Genomic DNA, 13,588 nt, shown 5'->3' with positions numbered 1-13,588 from the left:
AAATAATGACATAATTTTCCGATTTGATTGAACTATACCTTTAATATTGTACTCCTCCGTTTCCGTTTTCAATACATTTAATAACTGAGATGCATCACTACAAGTAGCCTTTGAATAAAGCGAGAGTGTGTGCCCATGGTGACAGAAAAAACATTAATGAGTGTTATTATGCGTTGCTGTTGAGGTCATTGTAATGAAGAAATTTCTGCAAAACACATGTTCGTTGCTTTACTTGGGCTGTTTTTATTCACCTTATTCTGCAATGTGGAAGTAAGCTCTTCTCTGTGATTGTTTCAGGACTTCCGATTCATTTGCCAATGGAGGAAATGACTAAGAAAAACTAAAAACATTCAAAATACTGGCTCTACAAACAAGTGTGTGTATGACTATACATAAAAACAACAGCTTGCAACGTCAAGCAGCAAAACAAGCTGTTTTTTACAGCTAATAATCTTAGGAACCGAATGAGACCAGAAGATCCAATGAGGTTCCAATGGCTCTGCATTCTCATATGAAAGAATAAGACCAATCTGTGCATTTGATTTCCTTATTTAAGGCAGTGGTTCTCAAAGTGGTGGTCGGTGGACAATGACATCGCTTGGTGATTTCCAAAGCTCAAATAAATTAATAAACTATTAGAATTAACATATTTTATACATAACCCACAGAAGATAGTTAATAGTTGCGTTAAAGAAACAACATACAATTAAAATCCGCCTTTATCTTTTATATTAAAATGTAATGAAATTAATAAATGACTATAAAAAAAACATTATATGGTTAATAGACTGTTGCATTTTTGTGTTGTCAATATGCTCTTCTTTATATTTACGAGTGCAACATTTGTATATTTACAGTTTAACCACCTTGAAAAATGAGTCTCGAGTTACTGACATTGTTATTTTGGGGGTCGCGAGCTGAAAAGTTTGGGAACCCCTGATTTAAGGTACTGCTCATTAAAACCATTTGGATTGCACGTTCACCTCTCAGGAATCAATGTTAATGTTGTGAATGTTCAAAAAACTGCATAGATTTGCTCATTTTATTTGTCGAATAATGATCATTTTGGTTATTATAATTGTGGTATGGAAATTTCATAATGATAATCTCTAGATGACAAGGCACTTTTAGTAAACAGATAAAGTTTCCTTCAAATTGAAACTGGTGTGACCAAAGATTCGGTTCATGATATTAATTATGGATTTGCTCCTTTGCACGTAATCAAGAAGTTGCTGAGACTTTAATTTCAGTATGATGATGTACTTCCAACTGAAACTAAATATTTCCTCATAGCAAGCTAATGGTAAGAGGGGCATGGTTAAGAATATTATGTCTGAAAATTAAGCCATCAAACTGTCGTCAACAGAGAAGGATATGTATTATTACACATGGATTATTCCACTACAAACACAGAGGAAAATGGTCAGACCTTGATTCAAACACAGAGGGAAACGGTCAGACTTTGATTGAAGATTACCACAACAAATATTTGGTTTTCATTGGATTAACTGATAGAATTATGAATTAAATTCATAGACATTCATCAGTTCAATTGTAAATTCAATTGTTTTGTCAAGCACACAAATACTTAAGTGAATGATTTGCTGCAAGATGATAGTGTGTCATACACTAACTTATATTCAGTGTGCCATTTAGGGCGTACTCACACTATGTAGAGTTGCACTGATCAAGGCCGAAGCACGCTTGTCTCCCCTGCCGTCTCCCCTGGCGGCCCGCACTCACATTACACACTTACATAATGGATGACGTGCTGTTCAGTTTAAGAATCGCTCTCGCTCAGCACAGTGAAGATTTCTTTAGTTATATGGTTTAAGTGGTTTGGGATGCAGTGACGCGCAGTCAAATATTTCGCCGAACAGATCAGCCACCTTTGACGCTCATAAACAATCATGAAGTCCTCGTGCTGCAGAAATTAGGAGGTTTGCTGAAGGAGGTTTATGAAACAATCCCTTAAAAGTCATGTCTGGTCTTTAGTTTCGGGCTCAGACACACTTTGCACACACACTACAAGCATACCGCGCCTGAGCCCAAGTCAACCACGCTCTGGCACACCTCTTCCAACCAGGCCAAACGCCTTAGCTCCATTCAGAGCACTCACACTCCTCAAACGGTCCTTGGCACGGTTCGAATAACATAGTGTGAGTGCGCCCTTAGTTCAGCCCTGTGGCTTACAACCCAAAAGACAAGTGATGCCATTTTAAAAACATACAAATATAAACAAAGACACTTACCAGCGCCTGGGATGATGGCTAATTTAGTCTCAACAAGTCCCATCTTTGCAGAGTTAGCTGTAAAAACATGCAAAAACAAATTCCAGCATCAAAAAAAAAGTCATGTGATTTTGTGATAACAAAAACAAATGCCATGAGATGTAAGTAATGGACAAACAGAGGATAGTGGACAATGAACAAGGCACACAGTAATGTCATTTGTTGAAATGTTGTCATAAAATCCCTCAGCCAAAGTCTGTCATCAAAGTGGTCTGGTATTATTACAACCAAGAAGAGTCTTAAGTGAGCAGCTGCGCTCTCAAAAGGCATCTTCCAGCATATTCCATTTCTCTTTTTTTATATTTGCCGCCAGTTTATCAGGAATTGACAATTTTGTTCTCTCTTTAAATCATTGAATTGAAACAGTGCAAATGTTTTATGCAATATTTCACTTGCCCATAAGTCTATTTTGCATCTTTAAATGAAAATATTTATATATTTTAATCTTTATATAGTTGATATTTTAAAGAATTCTAGTTCCTGGAAGCCAGCGACTGCCATAGTACTTAAAAAATATATTATGGAAGTCAATGGGTGCCAGCTACACTGTAAAAAATGCTGGTTTCCTTAAATGTTTGAGCTGAATCAAATAAACCTCATGAGTCATTTGAACTCATATTACATTAAGCTGACTTAAAATAGCTTGCTTAATTTATAAAATTAAGTTAGAACATGATTAACTTAGTTTAATAAATTACAACTAACTAAAAATATATGTTATCATGATTTATTGATTAGATCAATTTTAAAGTGTACCAGCATTTTTCAAAATATCTTCTTTTGTGTTCAACAGGAAAATTAACTCAAAAAAAAGTCTAAAACCACATGAAGTTTATTTGCATTTTTAGGTGAACTATCCCTTTAATTATTGTTCAATGCAATTCCCAAATTAGTCAGAATTTTGATCCTCAAAATCCGGTTGGCTCTAAAGAAAAAAGGTTTAAAGCACTTTATAATCTCGACATATTTTTTCAGCTTTGAGTCACTGCGATTACACCCTTACAGACACATGAAAAGAAGGTGCCTTGTGTGAAAACATATGGTGTGAATTCTAAGCATTGCTGGAGACCTGTTATAGCATCATGCACAGATTTCCTCATCTAAATCTGGGTGTGTGAAGAAAACGCATGAAAGAAGACATCTGCTAACTGACAGAAATGTTAATTCACTTAAGAGATGCTCAGATAAGAGACACGTTCCATTGAGTGAACCAAAACTAATTCATTAAACCGTTTCATCATTTTGCATTGTTGATCCCCCATTAGATTTCCACTACAGCGATGTAGTTTAATCCAGGAGTATCTCATCATTCTTTAATTTTCTATTCGGCTTAGTCCCTTTATTAATCAGTGGGAAACACCCATACACTCATCCACACACATAATACGGTCAATTTAGTTGAATCAATTCACCTATACTGCATGTCTTTGGACTGTAGTTCAAAACTGGAGAACCCAGAGGAAACTCAAGCCAACACAAGGAGAACATGCAAACTCGACACAGAAATGCCAACTGACCCAGCCGAGGCTAGTACCAGCGACCACTGTGCCACAGCGCTATGTGTTTCACAACTCATGAGCTCATAAGGAAAGTTTTACCTGCTACTCTGATGTCACATGCAAGAGCCATTTCAAGACCTCCTCCGAGAGCCGCCCCGTCAATGGCAGCGATTGTTGGCATGGGAAGAGCACCTAAAAACATTGCAGCAAAACTGTTAGAAAACTGTATCAACCATTGAATGAAAATGTTTCATATTTCCATAAAGGTTTCATTTGTGGTTGACAGATATGCTTCTTTAAAAAAAATTAAATATCAGCGCCTAAAGTAAAAAAAGTAGGGTGTACAAAGGATGAAAGAATATAAAGGTATACAATAAATTAATATTTTTATTTAATATGCATGTGTTAAATTACAATATTTGTTGTATTCTAAAAAGGTCTAACAAATTCTTTCAAATAAAAATACACTAATTGATTTTTTTTTCTCCAAGAAAATTATAATTGGCTGAAAATAGCAAAGGTTTTAATATGTGGTGATTAAAATTCAGGGTTTGTGCATCAAATAATGATTTCTTTCATTATTTTTTATTTATTTTTTTGTATTTTCTGAACATTTCCTGTCAAGTGCATAACCATCTTACAATATTACACATTTTAGCATAACATTTGTGACAAAATAACAAAAAGAAAAAGGAAGGAAAGAAAGAAAAATAAATAAAGAACAGGAGTGGGTATGCATAACATTACCATAGAGAAGAGGAGTTTAGCTGTTTAAGTATATTCACAGTTCTGGCCGCTTTACGAGTTGAAAGTCCTTTAAGAGTCTCAAAATAAATTTTTTAATCAGCCTTGAAATGGAAAATGTTAGGCTTCCTCTCCGACCATTTACATTTGTGTATGTGAAACTTGCCCAATAATATCAACAGATTAAACATAAACAGGAGATTCTTATCTATATCTTTTTTTATCTATAAAGAATATGACATCTCTTTTGTTAATGATAATTCTATGACCACTCAGTATATCAAATAGACATTAATTCTTTCACTAGTGTTGTGTTGACTAAGTATACACTACCTGACAAAGTCTTGTCGCCTATCCAAGTTTTAGGAACAACAATAATAACTTGACTTCTAGTTGATCATTTGGTATCAGAAGTGGCCTATATGAAAGACAAAGGCCTCTAGATTACACTTATTTTAGCTAAATGAAATATGATCATGCCTTGATTTTAATTATATAATTAGGACAGGAGGTCTGACTTTGCTTAGATAAAAGTCTTGTCACTTAACAGAAATAACGTCCAGTATAGACTATAAAGTCATGGTGCAGTTGAAAAAGAATTAATGTTGTGTCTGACTCCATCATGAGCTCGGAGGACTGCATCCACACATCTCTGCAATGACTCCAATAACTTATTATTAAAGTCATCTGGAATGGCAAAGAAAGCGTTCTTGCAGGACATCCCACAGTTCATCAAGATTCTTTGGATTCATCTTCAACGCCTCCATCTTACCCCAGACATGCTCAATAATGTTTATGTCTGGTGACTGGGCTGGCCAATCCTAGAGCACCTTGACCTTCTTTGCTTTCAGGAACTTTGATGTGGAGGCTGAAGTATGAGAAGGAGCGCTATCCTGCTGAAGAATCTGCCCTCTCCTGTGGTTTGTGATGTAATGGGCAGCACATATGTCTTGATACCTCAGGCTGTTGATGTTGCCATCCACTCTGCAGATCTCTCAGCCGCTCCCATACTGAATGTAACTCCAAACCATATTTTTTCCTTCATCAAACTCGACTGATTTTTGTGAAAATTTCGAGTTCATGCGGGTTCCAATAAGTCCTCTGCAGTATTTGTGATTATTGGGATGCAGTTCAACAGATGATTCATAAGATTAATCTACCTTCTGCCACTTTTCCAAATGATCAACAAGTCAAGTTGTTATTTGTTGCTCTTACAATTGGGATCGACAACAAGACTTTTGTAAGGTATAATGTGTGACTTTTTATTTATCTTTTTTCTAACCTTTTATTTTGGACAAATGTAATTTATGCTCCACAACTTTCCCTTTCAAATAAAAAAGAAAATAAGATTTAATCATGATAATAGATTGAAAATCCAGACAATTGAACAGAATTTCCATATGGCCTTTTAAAAGGAAAGTTCATCCAAAAATTTACATTTTCTCAGGATTTATTCACTTAAGTGGTTGTAAACTTGTACAAATTTCTTGCATGCTGAACACAAGACTGAATATTTTGAAAAATTTTAAAAGAAAAAAGCAGACATTGACTTCCATAGTAGTAAGATAAGATTCCATGAAAGTCAATAGCTGTTTTTCCCAACATTCTTCAGTATACATTCCTTTGTGTCCAACAAAAGAAACTCAAACATGTTTAAAAAAGGGAATATTGCATTAATATTTTGAGAATAAAGCACATTTCCATTATGTGTGTTAAAGGGAACACATTGCCACTTCCTACTATTCTAGTGTTTATCATTTAAAAAATGTAGTTTTTGCAGGTGATATTACTATCGCTCTCTATTCCTACATTATAAAATCTTATTATTATTACTATTTTTCATAGTGGCAGATGGCATGCACACTGATATCAGATTTTAGACATGAGGGCCACACATTAGTCCACTTAACCAATCACATGATCTGTTGAAAGTAACTCTTTTTTTATTAATTAAAAAATACATGCTTAATTTGAAGTTTATTGACATCTTACTATTATATTTGTTTCCCCCAGCACAATCTCAAGTTGAACTTACCGAGCTCTGATATAAGTGTCCTCGCTTTAGTGACAAACGGTCCCACTTCACTCTGTTGCATTTTTGCTCTTTCCTTTAAGTCTGCACCTGTTCAAACAAAACAATTTACTGTGCTTAAAAACACTGTGAATCAGCCAGTTTTTATTAGTCAGTCCATCCAGGATTTTGCAAGGACATTTAAATATTTGCAGTAGTAAATATCTGGATCAAAACCTTTAATAAAACTTGTCCTATGACTATTGACAAAATGTTTTAAAATTTGTCTGAAGACAATTTTGAAAAACATTTTCGATCCACTTTAAATGTTCACTACTGTACAGTGCATTCGAAAAGTATTCATAGCGCTTCACTTTTTCCACATTTTTTATGTTACAGCCTTATTTCAAAATGGATTAAATTCATTTATTTCTAAAGCGACGGTGTACAGCCATTTTCAGATCTCTCCAGAGATGTTTGATAAGACTTGGGTCTGGGCTATGGCTGGGCCACTCAAGGACATTCACTGAGTTGTTGTGAAGCCACTCCACTGATATTTTGGCGGTGTTCTTTGGGTAATTGTCCTGCTGGAAGATGAACTGTCGCCCCAGTCTGAGGTGAAGAGCACTCTGAAGCAGGTTTTCCTTCAGGATGTCTCTGTACATTGCTGCATTTATCTTTCCCTCTATCCTGACTAGTCTTCCAGTTCCTGCTGTTGAAAAACATCCCCACAGCATGATGCTGCCACTACCATGCTTCACTGTAGGGTTGGTATTAGCCTGGTGATGAGTAGTGCCTTCACTCTAAAAAGTTCAATTTTAGTCTCATCAGAAGAGAGGATTTTGTTTCTTATGGTCTGAGAGTCCTTCAGATGCCTTTTGACATTTTCCACGTGGGGAGTGGCTTCCGTCTGGCCACTCTACCATACAGGTCTGATTGGTGAATTACTGCACAGATGGTTGTCCTCCTGTAAGAATTTCCTCTCTCTACAGAAGAACGCTGGAGCTCAGACAGAGTGTCAATCAGGTTATTGATCACCTTCCTGACTATGACCCTTCTCCCCGATCACTCAGCTTAGATGGCCGGCTAGCTCTAGGAAGAGTCCTGGTGGTTCCAAACATCTCCCACTAATGGATGATGGAGGACACTGTGCTCATTGGAAGTTTCAGAGTAGCAGAAATGTTTCTGTAACCTTCCCCAGCCTTGTGCCTCGAGACAATCCTGTCTCTGAGGTCTACAGACAATTCCTTTGTCTTCATGCTTGGTTTGTGCTTTGACATGCACCGTCAACACTTATATAGACAGGTGTATGCCTTTTCAAATCATGTCCAATTAACTGAATTTACCACAGCTGAACTCCAATTAAGCTGCTAAAACATCTCAAGAATGATCAGTGGAAACAGAATGTACCTGAGCTCAATGTAGAGCTTCACGGCAATATGTACAATGCTTATGTGCAAGTGATTTTCCAGGTTTTTTATTTTTAATAAATTTGCGACCATTCTAAACTCTTTTCACATTGTCATTATGGGGTATTGTTTGTAGAATTTTGAGGAAATAAATTAATTTAATCCATTTCGAAATAAGGCTTTAATATAAAAAAGCGCTATGAATACTTCCCGGATACACTGTACAGTTATTATACTTAGGCCAGCTTGACGTCTTTTTAAAAAGAAAATATAGCATTATTTGCTTTAACTCTTTTGTTTTGATATTAAAATACACAAAATGTTGTAAATGTATCCTTTTTTGATCTCAAAAAATTGTAAAAAATCCTGCATAGTGCAAAACTGATCTAGTGATTCACTGACAACTCGGAAACAAATATAAACACAGTTTGATGAAACGTTTGATTCTTTGAGAGTGTCTTGGTGTTCAAATTTCTTTTTGATGTGTAAAATTGAAATGATTATATTTGATTGACCAAAACACGTGTTTAAACCACAATCACGCGTCTACAGAACCACAGTGAAACACCAAAATAAACCCCTCTATTTTATTCATTACTCTATTAAATTTGAAAACGTGTCACAACACTAAAGTCAAACTTTAGAATTTAAATCAATCCGTCAAAAAATAAGGATTTTTTATACGGGTCCAATCGGGCCATTGGTTGAAATTTTTGCTTGCCCTGCCAAAATTTTCACTGGCCCCACCAAAAATACTAAAAAGTTAAAAGCTATTTCTTAGCCACATATTTTAAATAGTGGCAAAATAATGCCTGTGAATCTAGAATTTAAACATTTTAAATATGTTAATAAATGTATAATGAGCAAAATTCAAGATTTTAAGCAAATGAAAGAGCAGTATGAAAAATGTGCAGGTATTTTAATTCAATTCTAAATCATTTTTATAAAAATGGCTTGCCAATCTGACAACTGTTTTTTTTTTTGTTCTTTTTTTTCAGTTTCTTAATTCTGTACCAATGTAATTGTCTGCTTCTAAGACTTTAGAAACAGACGTTTTCTTTTAGCCTCATTGTTTAATTTTGCCGCCATATTGCCATCTTCTTCGCTGTACTGGTTGTTACCAGGTTACATAAAAAAAAATTTTTTTAAAACGTGCTCATCGTTACTGGCAATCCTGTCTACTGTCCCGAGTGTCTTTCACGCTGGCCCCGGGCCACTGGGCAATCCTTATTGTTGAGCCCTGTACTGTCTAAATGTATATTTTTTAAAACAATGATTGTGGAGTACAAACATAATAAAATGTTGGATTATGATTATTATACAATAGATTATACTTTCAATTCTTAGTCTACATTATGATACATTAGACTACAAAATTAAAGGTGTCTTCAGAAACTATTTTTATTACATTTTGTTAAACATTATCTTAACATTAATAACATCATATTATAACATTATCCATATGTGGACCTTTTTGCATTCTCGGAAGCTATGGAAATTAAAAATGTAAGACAGGAAATACATAAGGACCATTGTTATTGTTAACATTCATCAAAATGGTCTCTAAAAAGCGTTTTCTCTGGTGAATGTTACATCATGTAATGTAGCAATGTTTTCTAGAAGTGGATTTGGATGCCGATTTACAAAATGGGACATAGATTTTCAGAGCTATCAGGTTTAAGTTCTTTTTCCAAGACCTATTATTGCATCTCTAATATGAAGGGAAAAAAGGACTGAATCTTGACATAAAATACAAGATACATGTCATTATCATTATGCACCATCACACCACTTGTATGCAGGTTAAAAAGTCATGGATGATCGCATTTGAATTATGATTCATTATATATTTTTATTTTAAAAATAGCAATTTTTGTTTTTAATCCTTTAACAAAACTGTATTAAATGACTCAATTAACATTTTTTGTTATCCAAGACTATGAAACCAGTCATTTCAGATATAGTATTTTTTGGGTTATGGCACTAATTACTCATTTCGTCATTCTTCATAGACAGCAACAATCCCGGAATGTTCAAAGTCCAGGGAAAAAAAAAACATTGTGAAAACATTCCATGTGACTTTTTATAATTTAGATTTTTTGCACAAAATTGTTCATGGAGTTTTGTATGATTGCTGTTGAACCCCTACAGTCACATGTACTGTTTTTGGTTCTTTTTCTGGACATTAAACATCTCGAGACAGTAGCTGTCTACGATTACAGTAGCTCTCTGATTTCACCTATAACATATTATTTTGTTTTCTGAAGATGAATGAACGTCTCAGGAGATTGAACCGACATGAGGGTGAGTAATTAATAACCCAATTTTAAATTTTGGGTAAACTAATCCTAAGATGTCTTCATCAAATGCTGAAAAACTGTACATATACTGCTTCCTTTAACACTTCAACGCTTAAATACCTGCACAGAATATTCCAGGCACCATACTGCATAAGATTACAGTACGCACTGTGTTGTCCGTCTTCATAGACTCTAAGGCTTCAGACATCTAGCAAAAACAAAAGATTAAAATTTAAAAGTGAGCATTGAATAGGTTCAACTATTTATTTGATATCCAATCAAATTCGGCAAAATGTATGCATTAAACATTATCATTGTTAAGATGTTACAACTCCAGAAAGGATTGCCAGGTCCAAGAACAATGGAGGCCAATGATAGCTCAAAATACACCAAAAAGGAATGAAAGCCCATTTTTTCCTGGTCCAGTCAAAGTTCATTGCTGGATTACCTTAAAATGTAAGTTTTACCATGTGTTCTCTGAGATTTTGTTATACACTTTAAATACATAAATACTTAATTTGTTCTCTTCGATTATGTTCACAAATCTCATGGGGGGTGCAAAGGAAAGAATTTGAATTTCAATAAAGAATTTTACCGATCCCCCACCTTAACCGCCCTCCTCCCCAGTCCGCTGTTCACTTTCACCTGCAACTCCCCAACCCTCTTCACTTTCAACTGCGACTCCTTTACATCCACGGGTAACATGCTGAATCTGTAACCCCGATCTTAAGCACTGGTGACATCTAATGTTTATATCTATGGCATTGTTTACATTCTGTGCCGGCAAAATGGCTGAATCTAGGCCCACACGGAATCTCAGAGCGCAGAATTCCGCAGATTTTTAGCCCATCGTTAATTATTTTAATTTACTTTAGTAAATGTGTGTAAGGGTGCTTTCACACCTGTGAATCGATTCAGTTGTTCCGAAACGGAGATTACAAATGTTACATTGTTGCTCTTTGCTCTTCACAGCGGTTCGCTTTCACACTGCAAAGTTTCTAATCGGACCAAAAGAGCTAAAACATGTCACGTGCGAGTAAACTCTCCTCACATTGGTCAGAGTGTCAGGGTTTATTTTGTAGTGTCCCGCTAAGCTGTCAGGAGAGGTGGTGGTTTGGTGGTGATTGACAGGGTGCGTGCGCGCGACGTGTCTGAGGAGTGATGCGGTGGGGAGGGGTGAGAAGGGTGCGCGACGATGCCTATTTGAGGACCGGGAGGGAGACGCGAGATTACCAGGAGATCATCACTCATTTGCGGGCATCCGGATATTCGCGAAACTTCCTGCCATACTCATAATTCTCTCTTCATATAGCCGTATGCCTATTACATATCCATAAAACACTGTGATATAACCGCGCTCGGATCAGATAGCTTTCTCACTGTAATCGAACCGCGCCAGGGTTAGTTTCAATTGAGCCGAGACCACCTCATTCAAGCGATCTCGGAGCGATTACTTTGGCGCGGAACAGAGCGCGATTGCCCTGTTCACATATGCCAAACGAACCGCGCTAACTGGGCAAACGAGACACGTTCCGAAACAAAAGTGTAGGTGTGAAAGCACCCTAAATCTATATTTTTCAGTTTTTAAATTATTTACAGTAATATTATTGATTAAAGTGAAAATGTTCATCTGATTTATGTACAATGCAGTTTGTACAGTATTATTTTCTGTCTTTTAGTATATACATTATATGAGAGACTTGCTTTGTTTACCAAATAGAGTGTATTTAATTGGATTTGCATTTTAAACACTAAATAAAAGTTTAAAAGATATTATTTTTAATTTCACATATTAAGGTTTTAGTTATGATACTCCTAAAATAATTATGCAGAAATCTGCAGATTTTTACCAAAATTCTCAGCAGAGATAGAAAAAAATAAAAAAATTCGCTGATTCTATCTGGCCCTACATCATGAAAACATTGAATAATCAGAAAAGGCTTATTTCAAGCCTTTTCTGAAACATTATATGCCAATTACTTATATAGGGTATTGTGTAAATCTCAACATTTTGATTTTAAATCAGAAACACAATTTTGTTCGTGTTTCAAAAAGACAAAGGTATAAGATTGTGCACCTAACCACATTCAATCGACAAAGAGCTGCAACGCCATTGAAACTTTACATTGGCATAATCTTAAAAACCATGAAGGTCTGTATTTTTTATGATTCACAAATGATTGTTATAAAACAGTTTCATGAAGGAAATTAATAGATTGGAACCTGACTGTTATATTAAATTAAGAAGTCAGATTGCAAAAATACTCACCATGGAAACAAGATTTTTGCTGATGGCATTTTTAGCTTCAGGGCGATTAATCCCCATAACAACAAGCCCTATAAACACAAGAAGAGTTACTCTACTAAAAATTATTATTCAAAATACGCAAGTAAATAAAAAAACATAATGGAAAATTCATAATTAATGCAGAGTTATATCATAATAAATGCAAAACTGGAAAAGACTCTGAAAGTGGCAAGTTAAAAATATTTATCACTATATATATATCACTAAAATTCTGTGACTTGGTAATGTTAATGACCAGATTATAGATTCTAAAGTCAAGCTATTAAAGTCAAATGACTGACTGTTTTGGAGCTCTTGAATTATGGGTTAACATTAACAGGGAAGACGTTCACACACTGTTTTGAAGTGAGCGAGGTGACACACACACACGTCACTCTCAATAATCCCATACAAAAACTCAGTGATCAGTAACTTCGTCTTGTCTTCTACCTGAATCATCACCGTCCAGGTATCTAACGATAAGGTCATCTCCAGAATTAACTTCAGAGCTGTACAGTCGCACACCTCCGCTGAACGCGCGATGCACACAAGGCAACCTTTTAGGAAGACATGTTTGCAAAACACTGTCCGATCTGTAAACGCCGTTAGAAATGTTTATTTGAGAGCGAGAAAGCTGAAAAAGCGCTCTACACCTCACTATAGCCGCCATGCTGCAGCCTTCCCTGACTTTCAACTCTGAACTGCGAGTGACGTAGTGCTCGTGTCACGTGACTGGTGTCTCAGCGGCGGGATTTCTCCTCAGAAAAAAAGAAAAGGATTTGCTGGTCATGAACTTAATTCTATAGGTAAAATGGTATATATTTATATGTATATATTAAAAATATATATGTACGCCATTAGGCATTTAATTTAATTAATTAGCAGGCGCTTTATCCAAGTCGGCTTGCTAATTAGAAATTCATATTCTAAGTTTAGTGCAAGGTATAAAGGTAACGTACACTATAATAACATTTCCTCGTTTTTGTGAACAGTGGATAAGCTTAAGGTAAAAATACTACCCAAGCTGTTATATGTTGGTAGGACCCG

General features: G+C 35.6%; 1 protein-coding gene across 2 annotated transcripts in view; it reads right to left on the bottom strand.

Moving 5' to 3' along the window:
* auh (AU RNA binding methylglutaconyl-CoA hydratase) overlaps nucleotides 1-13,269 on the bottom strand; it is a 53,550-nt gene extending 40,281 nt beyond the window's left edge. The window contains exons 1-6 of one of the 2 annotated variants that reach the window (XR_015500328.1): nucleotides 12,992-13,246; nucleotides 12,524-12,591; nucleotides 10,375-10,462; nucleotides 6,570-6,656; nucleotides 3,890-3,982; nucleotides 2,253-2,309 (exon numbers count right to left, since the gene is read on the bottom strand). Coding sequence is in view for 1 of the 2 variants with exons in the window: in NM_001003576.2 (NP_001003576.2) it covers nucleotides 2,253-2,309; nucleotides 3,890-3,982; nucleotides 6,570-6,656; nucleotides 10,375-10,462; nucleotides 12,524-12,591; nucleotides 12,992-13,211 (613 nt within the window). In the remaining variant the exon portion in view is untranslated. 2 annotated transcript variants of the gene reach the window in all.
* Nucleotides 13,270-13,588: the final 319 nt, after the last annotated feature.

The sequence above is a fragment of the Danio rerio genome, chromosome 10 (assembly GCF_052040795.2).
Source record: "Danio rerio strain M-AB ecotype USA chromosome 10, GRCz13ab, whole genome shotgun sequence".
Taxonomy (NCBI): Eukaryota; Metazoa; Chordata; class Actinopteri; order Cypriniformes; family Danionidae; genus Danio; species Danio rerio.
This window is presented reverse-complemented; position numbering and strand designations above follow the sequence as displayed.